This window comes from Sycon ciliatum, chromosome 11 (assembly GCF_964019385.1).
Source record: "Sycon ciliatum chromosome 11, ocSycCili1.1, whole genome shotgun sequence".
Classification (NCBI taxonomy): Eukaryota; Metazoa; Porifera; class Calcarea; order Leucosolenida; family Sycettidae; genus Sycon; species Sycon ciliatum.
Window position 1 is genome coordinate 25,083,555 of NC_088653.1, and position 22,554 is coordinate 25,106,108.

General features: G+C 48.0%; 1 protein-coding gene across 1 annotated transcript in view; it reads right to left on the bottom strand.

The window, feature by feature from the left end:
• The window catches only part of LOC135827215 (uncharacterized), a 26,782-nt gene extending 18,624 nt beyond the window's left edge, over positions 1–8,158 (bottom strand). The window contains exon 1 of the mRNA XM_065339743.1: positions 6,889–8,158. Within this exon, the coding sequence (XP_065195815.1) occupies positions 6,889–8,158 (1,270 nt within the window). The remainder of the gene's footprint in view (positions 1–6,888) is intronic.
• Positions 8,159–22,554: the final 14,396 nt, after the last annotated feature.

Here is a 22,554-nt window from a genome sequence, read left to right on the forward strand (position 1 = left end):
GTTTGTGAATGTGTGTACGTTTGTGAGTTTTCCGACAACATCTCTGTGACGAATGGGCTGCGTCAAGGATGTACCCTAGCACCAACCCTCTTCAGCCTGTATTTCAGTGTGGTGGTTGCGCACTGGCGTGCACGTTGTCCAGACGCTGGAGTTGACCTGCTGTTCAGAAACGGTCGCAAGCTGGTTGGGGACCGCACGGCCAAGTCCCGGTTATCCGCGACGAGGGTGACTGAGTCCCAGTTCGCCGATGATGCAGCATTGTATGCAACCACCAGAGAGATTTGAGTGCATGACGTCCGAATTCATCTTAATTATTGTGTGCACAGCGATGGGGACTGACCGTCAGCATTAGAAAGAAGAAGGGCATGGCGGTGGCTCAACCTACATCAGTTGATCCGTTTAACTTGGTGGTGACAGCAGAATTGACATGGTGGACGGGTTCCGGTACTTTGGCAGCGTGCTCTCTGCTGACGGAACGAGGACGTCGCTGCTCGTTTGGCGCAGGCGTCCCGGCTGTTCGGCGTGCTCAGGTCTCCGATATTTCAGTGTGTACATCTCTCGGTTCACACCAAGCGGCTGGTGTATAGTGCTATTGTCAGTTCTGCTCTTCTCTACGGTGCGGAGACATGGCCCATCAAAGCGGGTCATATTCGCCGACTCAACACCTTTAACCATCAGTGTATTCGCACAATTCTCGGTATCTCTCGTCGTGAGCTATGGGAGGAGAGATTGTCGTCGGCATCGCTGAGTGAGCTGGCAGGGGTGGACGTCGATATGGCCGATGTGATCAGGCAGCACCGCTTGTGGTGGCTTGGTCATGTTGCACGGATGAAGGAGACCCGGCTGCCCAAGCAGATGCTGTTCGGCAAACTGCCCTTCAAACCCCCGCAACATGGTCCCAAGAAGCGCTGGCGGAATGTTGTGTCCTCATACTTCACTGTCATCGGTTTGTCTGAAGCGGACTGGTATGACACAGCGCAGGAGAGATGTACCTGGTTTCAGTGTTATCGACAGAGGGTCGAGAAGGAAGCCCCAGACATCCCGTGCCCCAACTACCTCTGTGGCAGAGTGTTCCGTCGTCCTGGTGACCTCAAGCGGCATGCGCCATACTGCAGATTTCGGGTTTAGAGCCTCAGTGTGAGGAAACCATCGCTATCATTTCTACGGCAATGAGCGTTCAAGGTTGAAGGTTTGTGAATGTATGTATGATTGTGAATGTGTGTACGTTTGCGTCAATAATCAATGGCTGCCCTTCGATCATGTTAGCAGTGACTAGGCATGGGCAGGTAATGCTAGCATTATGGCTGGCATTATACTTTATAGTCCCTTTTTCCAGGTGGCATAATGCTGGCATTATAACACCATTTTGCATGCAAAATTGGCATTACAAGCATAATTGCCAGTCGACAACGGTGTCATGCGTGAAGCTGGCTAGGTCCAGTTCTGAAAATCGTGCATCTGAACCCGTCCGGCTTCGTCCGGAGACTTGACGGTGCAAATCAACCTTCTCAGCGGATTGTTTCAGACAACTTGCTCACTGCTGTTTAATTTGTTTCTTGTACGCTTTGGCCTTGATCCAAAACGACCTTCTTAAACCGACTTTTCCAACTTTCAAACTGACATTATGGAGTAGTGTGAGCATTATATGTGGCATAATATAATCATAGTATGAGCATTGCCTTTAGCATTACCCCAGCAAATAACTAGCATTACCTGCCCATGCCTTGCAGTGGCAGAATGCAGCATGTAATGGTCAGTTCTAGACTTAGTTAGGTAACTATATACTTCTTATTATGTACAGCCCTTGTTCCTATTAACATCAATTTTATCAGTTCTAAGACGCGTTCAATGCAATCTATCCGTCTCTGATGGCCAGAAACATGGACGCCCTCACTCGAATGACGAAAGCTGCAATCCATGCCTTCTTTGGCTTTCCGCCGTGGACTTCCACTGCAGGACTCTTCGAGAGACTCTGTCTTCCTACCCTCGAGGATGCCCTGGCAGTGAAAATCCTAATATTCGTTCGCCGCTGCATTCATGACCGTTCAAGTGTCCTGTTTAGGAATTACTACGCCAGAACACCGAGTGATCGCACCTGTGGAGCTGACCAAAACCTATTGCAGGCACCCTTCTGGCCCGGTCCTTCTCGTCGAGGTACGATCCAGTTCATTGGTGCCATTCTCTGGAACAAGACACCGCCCAAGATGCGCTGAGAACCTTGTCACGCCCATTTCCGTGCTCTCTCGAAAGCGTACAAGTATTCAAAATAGGTGACTTTTATCTGGTCACCAATGGTCAATCCTTCGGTCAGTTACGTTTTCGGTTTTCAACATAGTTCTTTTCCCCGCAGATCTATCTGTAACATATCCAGTTACCTTCCGTGACTCCTTTCACTTGTGATGTTTTTCTCCTCCCCTCCCCATTACTATTATTATTATTGTAGAAGAGAAAAGGACATATGGATATGAGTTAAGAGTAACTCTCCATCACTGTAACATGATACTATATACAGTCAGAAAGTGCAATAACTAGGCACAAAACTGACAGAGTACTGAGACATTCGACATCCTGACACCTAGCTTCAACACATCTCCGTAGCGCTAACCGACAGCCTTCCAACTTGGAAGGTTCAAGGTTATGGAAAGACCAAAGAGGGGAAGGCAAGTCGTGTGAAACAACTTGTTTTGTAGTCAACTAGTCCATCAAAATGTCATGCATGAGGAGTATTGTAGGAGTTTGACTTTCAGCTTGTACAATTCGTTTTCGCAAAGCTTCCCTTTCTTTACTTATCTTTGATATTTATGACCCACCCAAGTTGGGTGGTGTGCTGCTTTGTTGCTTCGAATTGTAGTTAGAGCGCTGTGTCAAATATCGTACTGGTCTCGTCATCGTCCAGTAACAATCGACATTCTTTGTTCCGTTGGGACTGTAGCTTTTGCTCGTTTTCATTGCGCTTGCCTTGCCCTCTTTGGTCTTTCCATAACCTTGAACCTTCCAAGTTGGAAGGCTGTCGGTTAGCGCTACGAAGATGTGTTGAAGCTAGGTGTCAGGATGTCGAATGTCTCAGTACTCTGTCAGTTTTGTGCCTAGTTATCGCACTTTCTGACTGTATAAAGTATCATGTTACAGTGATGGAGAGTTACTCTTAACTCGTATCCATATATCCTTTTCTCTTCTACATTTATTTATGGCTCAACATCCGAGTTTCAAATTATTATTATTATTATTTGAAACTCGGATGTTGAGCCATAAATAAATGTAGAAAAGAAAAGGACATATGGATACAAGTTAAGAGTAAGTCTCCATCACTGTAACTGGATACTATATACAGTCAGAAAGTGCAATAACTAAGCACAAAACTGACAAGAGTACTGAGACATTCGACGTCCTGACACCTAGCTTCAACACATCTCCGTAGAATTGTAGTTAGACCCCTTTGTCAAATATCGTACTGGTCTCGTCATCGTCCAGTAACAATCGACATTCTTTGTTCCGTTGGGACTGTAGCTTTTGCTCGTTTTCGTTGCGCTTGCCTTCCCCTCTTTGGTCTTTTCATAACCTTGAACCTTCCAAGTTGGAAGGCTGTCGGTTAGCACTACGGAGATGTGTTGAAGCTAGGTGTCAGGACGTCGAATGTCTCAGTACTCTTGTCAGTTTTGTGCCTAGTTATTGCACTTTCTGACTGTATAATTTATTATAGTATCCAGTTACAGTGATGGAGAGTTACTCTTAACTTGTATCCATATGTCCTTTTCTTTTCTACATTATTATTAAGTAGTGGTTGCGACTTCGTCGATGATTCGTAAGAAAGAACGTCTGTCTCACCGTCCAGGAGCGACACTGACTCACGCTGCTATCTGGTGTTCACGAGGTGTTTATCGCGCTGGAAGCGGAGCGTCTCTGTAAGTTTGTATCCCTGGTGATGTTTGTGCCTGGAGAGCACTATATAAGTGGTGCTCTTCAGGCACAATCTTCCTCAGCCTACTCAAGCTCAACTGATGAGGGGTGAATTCCCCGAAACACTGTGTATTGAGCAGGGAGTGGTGCTTTCTTGCAGGTTTGCCGAGTCGAAGGTTCGATGGACTTCTGGTGTGCTCTGGATGGCAGTCGTGAGTCAGTCAAGTGTCAAGTAAAGTCGGCGGAATAGCGTGAGCTCCGGTGTGGGGAGCAAACCTTTCTTACATTATTATTTCTCCTTTATTCACTTCTTTCGAAGGCGATAAGCCAGACCCACCGGGAATGGGTGGGACAGCAAAAAAGAAAGTGAAAAAACAAAAACAAAAATAAATAAATAAATAAAACCTAAAAACCAAAGGGACAAGAACTAGTTGAAGGAAGAGGAAGAAAGGAAAGAAACTCAATCCGAACTCCAACATCAAAACAATAATAAAGAATTTGCAGCGACAGGCAAAATACATCAACCAATGAAGGGAGTAGTAACAAAGGAAATATCAGTCTTTATCAGTCGTTATTCAAGTCTCTTAGCTATTGAACATGCAAACGCAGCAGAGGTGCATCTACATGTTAAGGATAGTTCTCAGTATTTTAATCGAACCTTGTATAGCCTCCTGTTGCACAATAGCCAGGTCTCCTCCCTGCACAGTCCGAACGCATTGAGGAGTCTCCCCCACCAAGCCTCCCAGGGTACCGACAACCACAGGGACCACGTCAACCTGGTTGAGGGACCAAATCCTCGAAATCTCCCGCTTCAAATCATAATATTTCGAGCGCTTTTCAGCCATTTTCTTATTGATGTTGTTCTCACCAGGAACGCTGATGTCTATAATGTAGGCGATGCGCTCCTTGTCATCAACAAGGAGCAGATCGGGCCTGTTTGCTGATAGTTTCAGGTCAGTTGGGACCGAATACTCCCAATAGAAGCGATACTGATCACTCTTGACCAATGCCTTGAGCTGGTGGTCGAATCGTGAAGCACCAGTAGGTAGATCTCGTGCTTTACACATTTCGAAGTGCACATACTTTACTATCCGGTTATGTCGTTCAATGTAACTGGTCCGAGCAAGAACTGGGCAGGCACTGACAATGTGGTCAATTGTTTCTAAGCTGCCCTTGCAAAGCCTGCAATTGGCATCAGTTCGAGCAATTGACTTCATTATGGCGTATTGGTAATTTTCGTTTTGAGGGATTGGTCTTGTGCTGCCATAATCATGCCTTCAGTTGAAGGTTTCAGTGTCCTTGATTTCAACCACATGAAGGTAAGCTCCTTATCTAGGCGATTCTCCTCCAATCGGCTCCAATATCTCCCATGCAGCGGCATAGTGGAAAGTGTTTTGGATTTTCGCTCAGCGCACGCTTGTTTAATGGTATGCTTATTGGGTAAAGCTGGTCCAGCTGCTGGCAGATCCAAACTCGACAGGAACTTAGCGGCCTTTGCAGTTATTGAATGGCTTTTTGTTGTAGGTTTTTGTTGATGATACTGATAAAGCAGGCTTATTCTGTCTATTGGGCTGGTACTCATGTAGCGGGCCAGGCCACACATGCTCCGGCCGTGCATATCCTCACAAGAGACCAAGCCCCGGCCTCCATCTCCCCTCTTCATGTAGAGCCTGTTGACTGAGGCTTTGGGGTGGTGAAATCCAGACGCAGTCAAGGCTGATCTTGTCACTCGATCTGTGGTCTTGATTTCAGCCTCGGTCCAATTTACGATTCCATAACTATATGTCATAACCGGCAGAGCATACGTATTGATGGCCTTGATCATGTTTCGCGCATTCAATCCACTGTTAAGAAGCAAATACAATCTCTTTTTGTATTCTGCAGTGAGTTGCGTCTTGAGCTGCGGGTGAGGTATCATGGCTGCTTGCACTACTCCAAGGTACTTGTATGTTTCATTGAGTCGTAGCGACTCTGCAATGGTCTCATCGCCAACCTGGATAGAGCATCCTTCATCTGGTTTTCCTCTCCTGACGTGCAGCACGGCACACTTGGCCGGGTTGAGATTCATGCCGATGTCATCACCAACGCCACACACGGTAGACACGAGGGTAGTCACATCCTTTGCAGTTTTCCCATAGAGTTTAATGTCGTCCATGTACCAAGAGTGATTGATAGACAACTCGGCGTCTCTGCAGCTGACTCTGTATCCCAAACGCAATCGGTTGAGCTCAAAACTGATTGGGTTTAGCGCCAGGCAAAACAGTAATGGGGATAATGTGTCACCTTGAAATATGCCTCTTCTTATTGAAATGTTGCCGGTAGTGACCCTGCATCTTCCCTGGTCGCATATGTGCATTGTCGTTCTCCAGTTCTGCATGCTACGAGCAATAGTTGTGACCAAAGACGGGTGGAATCGATACATCGTCAAAGCATGTAGAATCCATTCATGCGACACACTATCAAATGCCTTTTTGAAGTCCAGGTATGCCATGACCAGATTTCGCCCTTTCGTATGGGCATCCTCCAGAATCATCTTATCCACCATCAGGTGCTCCTTGCAACCAAGACCAGCTGCTGCACAACCGCGCTGCTCCGTTGCAAGTATTTCATGTTGATTGATGTGCTGCCACATAATCTTCGATATGGCGGCGGTAAAGAGCTTGTACTGTATCGGAAGACACGTAATTGGTCTATAATCTTTGGGCATTGCCGAAGGTGGAGAAGTCTTAGGAAGGAGAGTAGTAGCGCCAGACGTCAACCATCCCGGAATGTCACTGTGGCCATCTATCACCCTCTGGAAGGCTCTCCGAAGGTAAGAGTGCAGGCTTGTCAGCCTCTTCCACCAGTACCCATGCAACTTATCATGGCCCGGAGCCCTCCACAAGGCTAGTTTGCGCAGGCAGTCAGCCAGGATGTCCTGGGTGATAACTGCGCTACTCTGCACAGGGACGTGTTCTTCATAATATTCTGCTTGCCTTACATACCACTCACCAGCGGTGAACGGCGCAGGTGTAGACAGAAGATCACTCCAGAATTCGGTGGCTTCACCCGCCTCTGGAAATTGCGGCGTCTCCAATCGATTTGAAGCACCACTAACAGAGTGTGCAGGCTCCCGAAGCGTCCGGTAGAAAGCACGCTCATTCATTTGGAACATTTTGTTGGCTTTTTTGGCCTTTTCATTTTCTCGGTATCGACGCATCCTGGCTGCTAGCGCAAGAAGTCGATCTTTCTTTCCCTGTAGCTTCATTTCCAACTCGTCTGTGTTTCTGACTTCAACTTCATATCTCCTCCAGAAGTCATGATGTTTCTCCGATGGATATCGTAGCATGCTGGTGAGTCGGGAAACATCCGAGCGGAGTTGATCGATTTCCTTTGTCAATCGGATCTGCCACTGCGGCGGATGGTCCTTGTCACTTCCGTTTTGCTTGGCATTGCCAGTCGGATGATTCTGACTGCCTTGGATAGTCGATATGCAAACGCAAGCACCAGCATACACGAGGCAATTGATCTCATGGAGCGACGCCTCACCATCAGGAAATAGCCGGCGACACACAAGCCTGAGCTGAGAGTTGACCATGGCGGTAACACTGTATAATAATTTATTTTGTACATGCTTTTTTGTTGGATTAGGGAGGCATTGTCGCTGTGCCATGTCGGCCACGACCTCTGCACGATACCTCTTCTCTAACTCCTCCGTTACATCACTAATCTCTTTGGGCAGCAGCTCATCTTCCAGGTTGTACTGCTCAGCATCAGTGTTGGTGGCGTTTTCTACAGTCGGTAGATTGGGTTCAACACCACACGCCACATCATCACTGTCATCACTGTCATCACTAGTACTAGGTAACTCACATGTACACGTACTGTGGGGTGAACTGCTTCCACATGCACAAGCGCACACAGCCTGGCCATGCGGTGTCATGTCAGCAGCAGTAGTCGCACCAGCAGCAGCAGCAACTGCACTAGCTGTAGTAGCACTAGTAGTACTAGTAGTAGCAGAAGCACCAGCACCACCGCAGCACCCCGCCAGGCCACGGTCGCCTAGCGCTCCAGTCACCATGGCTTCCTCACATAGCACATCCCGAGACGCCTCTGGACTGGTCTCCGTCCTTGCTGGTTCTTCTGCCGTGCACTGCTGACGAATGGCCTCGACATCGGCGGAGGAGAGTCGTCCGCTCTTCCGAATTTCTCGCAACTGGTTGGCCAAATTTACCTCGCTTACCTGTCTCTCCAGGCCCCTGCCACACCAAGGATCGTGCATCCGTCGCATGTACCCACGAGTATTATTATTATTATTATTATTATTATTCAATTTGTCATGTCGCTCGCATGTATAAAGGAAGGCGCCATCGCCTGTTTGTGTTGCGACTTTAAATAAAATTCATTAACCACAACAACAACAACAACAACAAAAACATTTGAAACTCAGGATTCTGTGAAACATGTTTGCGCTGAGGGCATTACTCTCAATGGTGAAACCCTCCCCGTTAGTCCGCTTTTCTCCAACACAGCGGAAATTCAAATCCTTGATGTACCAATATGGGTTGACAATTTGGTGCTCGACAATGCCCTGAACGAGTTTGGCCATGTAGTGGGGGAAATTCGACATGGCCAGGTCAAAACCAGTGCTGGCCGTGTCGTAGGGACCGGGGTCCGTTTCGCCTCATTCCGCTTCAAAACGCCAGCAACAAATATTCCCTCCTTTGTCCGAGCTGATGCCAAGAACATTTTTCGAGTACGGTACGAGGACCAGCCACAGACCTGCCGAAAATGCTCACAGCCAGGCCACACAGCCAACAACTGCACTGTACGAGGTGATTATGCATTTCTAAGCATTTTTCGTTTCTAAGCAAATGCGTAAAATCAGCAAACCGTCTCGTACATATCCAATGCATGCGGTACAATATTCCAAATATAGCACAGTGAGAGACTTCCCTCGGTCTTCATCTTCATTTCCCAGCATGTGTTTTGTTCAAGAAGACTAGGTTTGTCTTCATTTTAGAGCAGTTTGTTGCTCTTCGCGATCGCTTCAGCAGCAGAAATAATGTAAAATCGCCCTTTTATGGATCCCGTTTGTGAGGAGCCTGCCGAACCAGGCCCAGAAAGCTCATGTATTAAATACTAGTAATAGCAGTAGTAGCGACAGCACTGGATCTGCTAATGGAGAAGAAAGCCATAAAACGACTTCTGATACAGATATGGCATCAAAGAGCCGGATGAACCCAGCACAGATTCAGCTAGCAAGCGAGCAACGCTCGCTGTCAGAGCATTCTATTCTCCTGTAACGAGCAGTGCATTTCGTTCGAAGGCCGCTGCGGCAAATGCATTTGACGTGAGTCGGCAGATGTTCCGACATATAGAGAAGGAACTGGAGGTGTCTGGCGTGTTGTCAAACATCAAGAGTGGGCACCTTCCTCCTCCACCTCTGCCAGATGTTCACGACAATGGTTCAGTGACCACACCATCTGCACCTGGTGGTATAGAGTTTGACATGGCAACAGTGGAGGCTGCCATCAAAGCCAAATGCACACGTCCTGGTGACAATGTCAAGTATGGGACACATGGATTGGTGGGCATGTATCGTGAGGGCGTGAAATGGGCCGTGGAGTCAATGCACACGGGCAATCTGCGGAAGGATGGGCGCAGAGCATCTGAGCTGTTAGCCTTGATGAACATCAAAGTGTCTGACACGAAACTTCACCTGAAGTTGAGAGAATATGAGGCTTCGCTGAAACCTGATGTTACCGTCGTGAATGTCCAGACACGATGCAGAACTGGCCAGAGAGCGAAGTTGCCAATGCGATATGAAGTCCAACTTGTGAAGTTTTTGGTTTCAGTGGATGCTGGGAAGCCACTTCTTTAGGGCTCTAATTGCTTGCGGAAGACTTTGGTTTTTTTGGCATTAGTACTTGTCACTGTTCTAGCATGTACATGTATGTGTGTAGAATGGAAGAATGCGATGAAATAACACTAAACATAGTCATTTTACACAATGCTTAGAATCTAAAACGTTCATATTCATAGCTTCATATCAACCCAAATGCAATCCATTCCTTGGGGCGTTATGATAGTCATATTCAGTTGAAACTTGGTGAAGATAGAAAGAAAAGGATCATCTTCTGAGTGAGGCCAAAACATGTATACACATGCGCACTGACACCCCGATATTGTACGATTTTACAATCATGCTTAAAAATGCATAATCACCTCGTAGCGGAGGGTCGCAGGGGAACGTACGCAGATCGTGCCAGTACTACCGGTAGTACTGCAGCTACATGTAGCACAGACCTGCCGCGTATGGACTCAGCTGCGAGCCTGGCGGCTCAATCCGCACACAGTTTTGAACCTGAAACATCACCAACTGGTAGTAAAAACGAAGAGTCCGCAGGTACATGCAGTACGAACCTGCCGCGTATGGACTCAGCTTCGAGCCTGGCGGTTCAACTGAACGACAGTTTTGAACATGAAAAATCAACTGGCAGCGATAAAGAAGAGTCAAGCAAGGACTCCCCAGCCAACAGCACGTCGACGAAAGACGACCACTTGCCCAGCCCCGTGTCACCAAGCAGCAGCCTGCTGGCCACTGCGACCAGCACGCCTCGTGATCACGAGGGAGATGCAGGCACGAGCGACAGCGACGACACGAGTGACACCATGTACAGTGATGACGACGAACGCAGCCTCGCGTTACTTCAACAAGTCACAGTAGACAAGGGAGACTGGAAAACACACAGCAAGCGACGCCGCAAGCACAACCAGTTGGAACAGACACCGCCCAATGCGATCCCGTCGCATCGCTCCAAGGCCAAGAAGAGGAAGCCAACAGCATAACGCGAATTCCATCAGGAACAGCAAAAAAACAAACAAAAAAAACAAAACAAAATAACAAAAATAACAAAAATAAGAATATTAAAAAAAAAAAATCCATACCAATGTCAGTGAATTTGAAATTTCTCAGCACCAATGTGCGTTGCTTATTCAACAAAATGGACGAGCTACTTACCTTTACCCGTTCGTGCTCTGAATCTCAGAACGAACTATCAGTCATTGCAGTCCAGGAAACCTGGGCCGACACATCAGACCCTGACAGTCTCTATGCAATCCCAGGCTACAAGCTGATCAGAGCTGACAGACAGGACTATGGTGGTGGTGTTGCCTTGTACATAGCGGAACGCTTCAACACAAGGGTACTGACAATACCAATGACAGCAGCAGAATGCATATGGACGAGAATATCCACCGGTAACCTTTCCCTCGTTGTTGCAAACATTTACCGACCACCCCGTAGCGATGGCACCCTCTTCTGTGCGGAACTGGAAAGAAGCATCAAAACCGCTAGAGCCGAAGGTGACGACCTCCTACTACTTGGAGACTTCAATGCCAAGAACAGTGCGTGGCTCACCACAGACAGAACAGATCGCCTTGGGGACGACATACAAACTCTGCTACACACATACGGCCTCACACAACATGTCAGATTCCCTACTTACATCCACCGACAAACACCTCTCTCATGTCTAGACCTTGTTATCTCCTCACTCCACACCAATGATATTCATATCCAATCACTTCCACCGTTTGGCGCATCCGATCACACTACTATCAGTGGCCATATCAATAATCAACTGCCCCCCATAATTAACAACTCCCCTCCACGATCCAGAAGCACCACATTCTGGTCATGGACAGACAGCACTATCCACCTTCTTCGAGAAGCCCTTTCACGCACAAATCTCAACCACCATCCAAACGAACACGACCCATGCCCAGTTGACACCTTCTGGCGATCCTGGCGCGACAAAGTCCTGAGCATCGCCCAAGAACACTGCCAAGTTACTCGCACTCACCCCCCTTGGGACAGGAAGAACGTGCCAGCACGACCATGGATATCAAAGGGCCTCTTGAAAGAGATCAAGGATAAGCACAGAAAACACAGAATATACCTTCACTCACGCTCGCCCGACGACTGGAACACGTTCACTGCCCAAAGAAACCGTGTCACCACCCTCCTGCGTCGTGCAAAATCGGATTTCGTAAACAACTCAACAGCCTCCTCTACTTCCCTACACCGCCTCATGAAGCACCTAACTACAGCTACAAAACAACGCATACCCGAACTCGTCAGCCAAGCAACTCCTGCAACGACACCAGCACAAAAAGCCGCTGCCCTCAATGAATTCTTCATTTCACAGAGCAAGCTGTCCGTGGCCAATGCGGATGAGCAAACTCCAGCCATCAACACCACCCCTGACATCCTCAGTCCCCTTCAAGAAATCTCGACTTCCCAAGCTGAGGTCGAAAAACTCCTCCGCGGAGTTGATACCAATAAAAGCCCCGGGTTCGACTCTATTCCAAACCGCCTACTCAAAGAAGCGGCTAAGGAACTTGCACCGTCGTTATCGTCCCTCTTTAATCTATCGTTCCAAACCGGAGAAATCCCACAGGAGTGGAAAGATGCCACCATTACTCCAGTACCCAAGCCCGGTGACCCAACCCAACCAACAAATTACAGACCCATCTCTCTCTTGAGCACTACATCAAAAATCCAAGAAAAAATTGCACATCAACTCCTCTACAAGCACATCACACCCCACCTGCCCAACCAGCAGTCCGGATTCCGTGAGAAAGACGGCACTGAGCAGCAACTCGCCCGTCTCGTCCATACCCTCTCCACTGCGAGAGACGACGGGAAACACGTCAATGCCTGCTTTTTCGATCTAAGCAAGGCCTTCGATCGTGTGTGGCACGCAGGCCTTCTAGCAAAACTCTCCCACTATGGTGTCCAGGGCAACGCCCTGGAGTGGTTTCGACGGTACCTGTTGGGGCGTCGGCAAAGGGTCCAGGTGGATGGCGACCTAGCGCCTTTCCTCGAGATCCCTGCCGGCGTCCCTCAGGGATCTGTTCTTGGGCCGCTTCTATTCCTCGTCTACACCATAGACCTTCCACACGCATGTGAGAATCCCGGCACCACCTGTAGCCAATTTGCAGATGACACCGCTCTGATTTCTATAGCGAGAACTCTTCAAGACTGCACCCGAAACCTACAACAGAGTGTCACAGCAGCTGGAGACTGGCTTCAAAGATGGCACCTGCTGGTTAACACAAAGAAAACAGTCATCCTCCCGTTCTACCACAATAACCGCCCCCCTGAACAGCTACCCCAGATCACCCTCAGGAATAGTCCGCTTACCGTAGCACAAAAACACAAACACCTCGGAATAATCTTTCAGCATGACCTCCGTTGGACGGAGCATGTTGAATACATAGTCAAAAAATCACTCAAGTCTTTCAATATTCTTTTTAGACTAAGGTCTACACTCACCAGTGATTCTTTATCTCACATCTATCAGACATACATACTACCTATATTCTCATATGCGAGCAATGCTCTCACACCGTTGTCCCACACTTCCCTTGACAGGCTAGAACGACTCCAGCGGAAAGCCGCCAGAATATGTCTCCACCTTCCCCTTTACACACACTTAGAACACTCCCACCTTTTGCATCGCATCAAATGGCCAACATTATTTTCACGCTTTAAAGTTAAACATATACTCTTCGCGCATTCTCTGCGCCACAATTATGCCCCACCACATATACTCTCGCTGCATACTGCTAGCAACGTGCAACCTTCGTATAATTTACGTCGCTCTCGTACTTGGCACTTGCCAACTCCGCGGACTGACCGCTGTCTCCATTCTCCCCTGTACAAGGCCCTTCATTACTTTAATTGCCTGCCCACCCAGCTTCGCGAAATCCCTTCTCGTACTCCCTTCAAATCCGAGATATCCCTGCTATTGCACAACTCTGTATGCTCGTGTAGCGACCACCCTTGCCCGTACACTTAAGTACGCAACTCTGTATGCTCGTGTGGCAACCACCCCTGCCCGTACACTTAAGTAGTCATTAACCCCTAGGCCCTGCCCACCCAATTCTTCCTCACTCTTTCTCCTTTCTTACACTATTATCTCTTATTGGCCACTGGCTATCGTGAGAATAAAGATTTGAAACAACAACAACAACAACAACAACAACAACAACAACAACAACAACAACAACAACAACAACAACAACAACAACAACAACAACAACAACAACAACAACAACAACAACAACAACAACAACAACAACAACAACAACAACAACAACAACAACAACAACAACAACAACAACAACAACACTGAGTGCAGCCAGTTTGCCGACGACACTGCCATCATTGCCGCTCACGAGAATTTTCTAGCCGCAGAAGAGCACCTCCAGTCAGCTGTGACAACCGCGGCACAGTGGCTGAAGGATTGGCATCTCCTGGTCAACGAAAGTAAGACCACTGTCATCCACTTTCACCACACCAACCGGCCACCTCCCAGACCACCATCAATCACACTTAACGATACCAACCTCACTGTGGCCTCAAGGCATCGCCACCTTGGCCTCCTCATACAGCAGAATCTATGCTGGAACTCGCATGTTGACTACATCATCACTAAAGCGACCAGGAAGATGTTCCTTCTCCTGCGACTACGCAATTCCTTAAACACTTCTGCTCTCTCCTCCATCTATCTAACCTACATTCGCCCTATTCTTGAGTATGCTTGCACTGTCCTCTCACCCCTCCCCGCAACCCTGAACGACCGGCTTGAGCGCATCCAACGGCGCGCTGCTCGCCTCTGTTTGCATCTCCCCCTCTTTGAACACAGAACCCACTCCGTGCTGCTGCACCGACTCAAATGGCCATCACTCAGCAGCCGCCGTACCCTCTCCCATATCCTTCTTGCACACAGCCTGCATCATCGATATGCACCACCACACCTTCTTGCAATTCACCTACCCCGAATACAACCCATTCGCACGCTCAGGTTCCCCCGAACCTTTGAGCTACCCACAACACGTACAAACCGGCTAAGAGACTCCCCCATCTATGCTTCTCTTGATGCATCCCACCCAGCATCCGGCAAATCAACCCCAGACGAGATTTCAAAGCAAACATCCTACCACTTGTCATCTCTTCCGTATGTACTTGCTCACATTGCTCAGCACATCTATAGCTCCATTGCGCCCAGCCTACGTGATTAACTCCCAATTAGTATTACCATCGCTACTGCCTCAGCAAGCAGCTAAACTTTGATCTCTCTGTACCTGATCCCCGTGCCTGTAATTATTTTTCTCTTATTGGCCACAGGCCATCGTGAGAATAAAAGAATTCAAAACAACAACCCTTCATTACTTTAATTGCTTGCCCGCCCAGCTTCGCGAAATCCCTTCTCGCACTCCCTTCAAATCCGAGATATCCCTGCTGTTGCACAACTCTGTATGCTCGTGTAGCGACCACCCCTGCCCGTACACTTAAGTACACAACTCTGTATGCTCGTGTGGCGACCACCCCTGTCCATACACTTAAGTACACAACTCTGTATGCTCGTGTGGCGACCACCCCTGCCCGTACACTTAAGTAGTCATTAACCCCTAGGCCCTGCCCACCCAATTCTTCCTCACTCTTTCTCCTTTCTTACACTATTATCTCTTATTGGCCACTGGCTTTCGTGAGAATAAAGATTTGAAACAACAACAACTGCACTCTCATTTTAGTACCTCGAACCCCGTACTGAGTTTGATACGGATTTTGGTATCTTGGCCGTACTACGCATGCTGCTTCCAGCGGTATCTTTGCATATTATTGCTTGACTACTGTACATTTCGGATGGAGAGCCAACGATTATTTATAAAAGCAAAAAGGACCAAGGAACTACAAGTTACACTATAATGTCCACTAACACCACCAGTTACTAAACAATCAGCTCATGCAATAACATTGCACGACGGTACCGACCGACGGTACTGACGTTCTACAACTAACTGGCTAACAGGGAAACCTATGTGAACAAGAATCATGCAAAACCGAACGCCTCAGTAAAACTGTTCTTCGACTAAAACACTTTAGATGGACAATAAGAAGCGGTAACAAGCAGCAGTTTCACACAACGATCGTTTCGCCGTATAGATAAGGACGGCTAATCAGTTGTGCAAGAATGGTTTCGGATGGAGAGCAAAGTATTATTTATAAAAAGTAAAAAGGACGACTCTTTTCTTGATCTTTGCATCTTTTGAGCCACGCAGGTTGTGTGGAATGTTGCTGTACGTCCTTGAATCGTGGTTTGACCGTATTGCATCGTCATCGATATGCATGAACATCCGCCAACATCCTTCACAGCTGACACTTTCAGCTCGTGCTTATCTTGGTTGCACTCACCTTCCCCTCCTTAAGTTATTTGTATAACTTAGAACCTTCCAAGTTGGAAGGCTGTTGGAGTGCGCCTCCAAGATGTGCTGGAGCTGTTAGCCAGCTAGTTGTAGAACGTCAGTACCGTCGGTCAGTGTCGTGCAATGTTATCGTATGAGCTGATTGTTTAGTAACTGGTGAGAGGGGGGAGAGATATGTGGATTTCGACATGAAGTTAGGTACACAAAATGGCAATATGGGTAAAGGCTGGGCAAGTCGAGAGCCGTGGCAAGAACTTTAAAATAATGTCCGCCAATCCCCTTCCGTACGGACTGCAACTGGGAGAGCATTCCACAGAATGCTGCCAACAAACTGAATTCAACGACGTCCAGCGGGACCATGGAGGAACGGAACTCCCAGCAGGCTTGACACTTGACCCCGTGTCGTCCTCAGCAGCTAAAGAATCCAGCCGAGGTGTGGCAGATTCTTTAGCAGGGGACTTGTCTTGTCATTTAAACATTTGAAAACGAAGATGGCAAGCTTCTGGAAGAGAAGCTGTGGCAAGCTTGGCACATCCAGTAGCTCGAGAACGGGGGCAGCTGGGACCAGAGTCCTTTGGTGCAGGGTCGCGCTCTGACACCGGATTTTGATAGGCGGTGGAGTTTATCCAGGAGCTGCTTTGAAAGACTGGAGAAGAACCAGTTGGATCCATAAGACAGATGAGCCTGTATCATGCAGACATACCAGACTCGACGGGCTCTTAGGCTGAGGGACATGCCGTGTCGCCATAGCTGTCCAATTACTGGCCCGATCTTGGGTGTGACATGGCTGATATGTGGCTGCCAGGAGAGGTCATTGTCGATTACAACACCCAGGTATTTTGCAGATGTTGTTGCTTCCAAGGGTTGTCCTCGACAACGCCCATGTTTTTGAACATCAGCATCTGTTTACAAACAGAACTTGGGTTTTCTGGGCATTCAGAAGTAGGCTGATGTTATCTAGCCACTTGGCGAGGTTGATCACTGCAGACGACAGGGACTTGCAGACTTGCTTGGGACACGCGTTGGAGCAGTCGTGATCGATGTCATCAGCAAATTCTTGATCTGCCACCTGCGGAGGCATCGTTGACTTGACGTCAGCCGTGTAAATTACAAAGAGGAGTGGGCCTAAGACACTGCCCTGCGGAACACCGCGAGAGCAAGGAGCAGTGCGTGACAATTGATCCTGCAATTTGATCTGCTGTGTTCGGCCAGCGAGGTAACTGCAGAACCAGTTGAGTGCAGTTCCCGAAGATGCTTAGCTTCAACAGTTTGGTAACGAGTCGCTCATGCCGGACGCGGTCAAAGGCCTTGGACATATCGACAAACACGATGCGGTATACTTGCGTTCTGCCCGTGCCATTTGCCATCGCTCAACAGCATCCGTTAAGGCATCTTCTAGGGAGTGAAGCTTTTGGTAGGCGAACTGAGTAGGCGGAAGACGTTGCTTGGAGTCCAAGTACTGCGTGATCTGATTTTTACAAATGCTTCTGTGATGCGGGAGATAACTGGGAGCAGTGAACCAGGGCGGTAGTTCTTCGGCAAAGTTGGGTCTCCGCTCTTGAAGAGCGGATTGACGTGGGACAACTTGAAGGACAGGGGAACTCACCGAAGGACATGGATATATTGATGATGCAGGTAAGTGTGGGGGCAATGGTTAGAGAACACTTTTGCAGGGTGATGCTTGGAACTTGGTCACTGCCTGTTGCCTTGAAAGGGTTGACAGATTTCAAACTGCTTGAGTGTCATTACACTGAATTCGGTAAATGCCCCGTCTGCAATTTGACTAGAGGGAGAACAGAGCTGAGGAGGACGCTGAGGATCATGGACAATTTCACCGAACAGCTTGCTAAGATCCGATATGGGTACTTGAGCAGTGCGCGATTGTTTCTTCCGGCCAACCACAGTATTGATAACTGACCAAAGTAGACGTTGGTCAGAAGTCTGGCACTGCTGGATGAAATACGTGTTCTTCAGGCTCCTGTCCAACTTCCGGGCCTATTCGTGAGCAGTGCGGTGTTGACTGCGGAGATCATCATTGCAGCGGTTCTTCATGAGCAGTCGATGGAGTCTATCTCGCTCCCGTGCGCAGGCCACAAGTTCATCTGTTATCCACGGGCAGGGGCGTCTATCCCGATTTCGCCTCATCCGCACGGTGCATGCTTATCCAATGTTTACATCATGGTGGCGATGAAAGATGTTGCAAGGGTGTTGACATCATCTATGGCGAGCAGAGACGCCTGCTCTTCACTGAGATCGCTGGTGAAGGTGTCCCAGTTTATCTTGTGGTTGCGGCGTGTAAGTCTGTAGCTGGACATACGGCCTGGAGAAAACCCTGTCGCAAAGAGATTCCCAAGTACTGCAAAGTGGTCACTAATGTCTAGGTAGGCTATCTCACAGGGTCTCGTCAACGGGGAAGTTGATAGGAAGAGATCAATGATTGACTAAGTAAGGGTGGTGGCACGTGTTGGTGAAGACACATAATTTGTCATACCATATTTGTTAAACAACTCAGTTACTCGTATGGCCATGGGTGACTGGTTCATTTTCATATCAACGTGGAAATCACCCAGCATGACATTTGCCAGAACCTTCTTTCCTGGTGCATGAACTGATGCCTCTAGGTTGGACTCAAGGGAGGTCCAGAATGCTACAGGCTTATCCGGTGGACTTTAACAGCATCCCACCAGCACTATGCCACCGGAAACGCTAACTTCTATCCACAGCAGCTCTTAGTCAGTCTCCAAGTCAGTGCGTCTTCGCGCAAGAACAGATTCATGGCAGTTTATCTTGGAATTTTCGGTGCGCTTGATCTGGATAGCTCCTGAACGGTCCTATATAGCTGGTCGATATGGCTTATCAGCCTTTTCTCACGGTCTGCAGCAGCACTTCTTTCGGCATCGACCATGTCCATTATCACCGCCAGAGCGTCGTGGAAATCGCGGCAGCAGTTCGACGTGGGGAAACGATTATCTGGGACGTCGCACGGCTGTTCTTGCTCATCGCTCTCTACTGCGGCCATGGTCGTGGAATCCCTGTTTGCAGACATGCTTGCAACAAAAATCCGGGTCAGAGATCCCAAAAGTAACTGAGCTGAAAAACATGCATCCTACTCTATAATCTCTGGATAATTTGAATTTGCTACGGATTGTTTCCACAAGGGTACAACAAGGCGGCCGTCTTTGTCACTGTCCGCGAGACAAAGAACCACTTGTGGCGAACTCCCTGGCCGAAGGCAGAAAATGCCACTTGTGGTTGGGTGCGGGCGAACTCAGCCAGAACATCCACTTCGCGACACCACTCATCCACCTTGCCTGACACATATGCCGAACAGAATGTTGGTGATCCGAGGACGGTACCTAGGTGGCGACACCCATCCGACCGGATAATGTTGTTGTTGTTCTTCTTTTTATTTGAACTCGCACAACCAAACGGGCAATAAGCCCAATTACATTGAAGCGAATAAAAGAATGCTAAGAGTGAGGCATTTTGGTGAATATTATTTCAAGTGGAAATACTGATCAAGGGAGGCTGCAAATAGGTACATGTATAATGAAAATCCGAAAAGGCTGTGTTAATGTCATTTACCATGCTGCAAGCAGCTATATATAGAAGGAAAAACAACAAGAAAGACGTGTCTCATGTACTGGACAAACAGAGCTAACAGGAAAAGACCGTTCGTTAAATTGCCTATACATACTGTCCTTGTGTGTGCGTGTGTGTGTGTGTGTGTGTGTGTTTGTGTGTGTGTGTGTTTGTGTGTGTGTGCGTGCATGCGTGCATGCACGTGTGTGTGTGTGTATGTGTGTGTGTGTGTGTGTGTGTGTGTGTGTGTGTGTGTGTGTGTGTGTGTGTGTGTGTGTGTGTGTGTGTGTGTGTGTGTGTGTGTGTGTGTGTGTGTGTGTGTGTGTGTGTGTGTGTGTGTGTGTGTGTGTGTGTGTGTGTGTGTGTGTGTGTGTGTGTGTGTGTGTGTGTGTGTGTGTGTGTGTGTGTGTGTGTGTGTGTGTGTGTGTGTGTGTGTGTGTGTGTGTGTGTGTGTGTGTGTGTGTGTGTGTGTGTGTGTGTGTGTGTGTGTGTGTGTGTGTGTGTGTGTGTGTGTGTGTGTGTGTGTGTGTGTGTGTGTGTGTGTGTGTGTGTGTGTGTGTGTGTGTGTGTGTGTGTGTGTGTGTGTGTGTGTGTGTGTGTGTGTGTGTGTGTGTGTGTGTGTGTGTGTGTGTGTGTGTGTGTGTGTGTGTGTGTGTGTGTGTGTGTGTGTGTGTGTGTGTGTGTGCATATCACTGTTTCTCTTCTTTAATTATGGCTTGAGAGTGTATGTCAAAGCTGGAGTCCTGGAAGATTTCCCTGGCCCGATTCTATCATCGCGTATCGTGATTCGGTATCTGAAGTGAATCGGCTGACGCATTAAATCAATCGCCAATTTCCTCCTGTCAACTGTAGGGGTGCATAACCGAGACCGTTATTTCGAGAGGCATCGGTTTCCAAGCGAGTGGGGGCACCAAACTCATAGTACGCCAGGGTCGGTGTTTGCAACAAGGAAGATTTGATACTCAACATTGCGGCATCATGATCCTGGTTCCAAAGGAACTCAGCATTTGCCTTCAGCAGACTCCGTAATGGCTGTGTCAATTTGGCAATTTCATCGCTGAAATCAAAGAATTGATTTACCAAGCCCAGAAATGAGCAGAGATCAGTGCGTGTGGTCGGGGTCGGAAATTGTCCCAATGCCGACGTTCTCTCTGGGTCCATACGCCATCTGCCTTCGCTGACGAAGTACCCGCAGAACTGAACCTCTGACTGAGCGAAAGCGAATTTCTTCTTTGAGAATATGATGCCATTCTCTCGCGCACGCTGCAAAACCGAACGGACACGCTTTACAAGTCAATTGTGAGGCGCTTTTCAGCAGTGTTCTTTTTCTCAGCCAGCACGATTGGATGGCACTTGTTTCACAGTTTTGTGCCATACTCGTAGATTTACAGTCCATTCAGAAAAAGAGGGACTTCTAGCTTTTGGCCATAAATGGGTCAAACTTTGAGTTTTTGTAGAATTTTTTTCCGCCATCCCCTATGAAATCCTCTTCCAATTATGTTTCTGAAGTGTTTTTGTCCAAAAAGCAAGCCAGAGCATTAATAGGATTTCGGCCAGGTTTTACGCCAAAAGCACTGAATCGGGAAAACCATCAAAATCCAGGCCGTTTTACCCCGCCTGCAACAGTGCATTGTGCGGTTCGAACCCCAGTTCAAGTACCTCTTTGGACCCTTTTTCAAATTTCAAAGTTCGCAGCCCTGCACTGTGTACGATGAAATCACAAAAAATACGGGAGCTCGCCAGAGCCAGGGCCCATCTTTTTTATGAATGGACTGTAGTGAACTTAAAGTATTGAAAGCTGTGTTCATTAGCAAATATAACTCCAAGATATGCATCCAGAAAGAAGATGTCACTAAACTTAGACTAGTCTATTAGCTTTCACACACACATACACCCCCCCCCCCTCATACCCATGAGCGTACTCCTTACACTTCACCCTCTCTGAGTCTCACATTGTTATTATGTCTCACCTCCTCATAATATTTTTTCTCTCCCCCCACCCCTGTTAGTAGTTCACACTTCTCTAGTCTTTCGCAATTCACCTTCTTTTCTCCTATTTTCTTTCACATAGTGCATTTCGTACTCTTCCAAGTATCCATTGTTGTTTATTGCTAAAGAAGAGGTTGGTGCGACTTCGACGATAGTAGGGGAAGAGTGTGTGGCTCCCTACATGGGAGCTCGCGGTTTTCCTGCCGACTTGAATTCTAACTTGACCAACTAACGCGCTTCCATGAGCCATACAGACTCACGCTGCTATCTGGTGTTCACAAGGTGTCGCGCTGGAAATGGGGCGTCGCTGTAAGTTTGTATCCCTGGTGATGTTTGTGCCTGGAGAGCACTATATAAGTGGTGCTCTTCAGGCACAATCTTCCTCAGCCCACTCAAGCTCAACCGATATGGGGTGAATTCCCCGAAACACTGTGTATTGAGCAGGGAGTGGTGTGTTGTAAAATGATGTGTTGTTTTCCTGTGTGATGGCATTCCCCAAACCGTCTCGTCTAGTCGCGTACATGTGTGATATGAGCATGCGCAATTTTGTAGTCGAGAGTCCTTTTGTGAGTCTTCTTGTTCGTCCCTGCTTTTCCGTCTGGTAAAAATAAATAATGTAACAAACGAGTCTTGTCCTTTGTGTCCTGCGTCCCAGGAACGGAATGGCTGTGACTCCGTAACAACGTGGTGCCGAAACCCGGGACGCAGAGGATGAGTTAGTTTGTCTTGAGTCTGCTGGTCGTCGTCAACAACAAAGTAACTTTGAAGTCAAAAGTAAGCATGGGAGCGGAGAAGATGAGGAGCTGGTGGGAGCGTATGACGATGGAA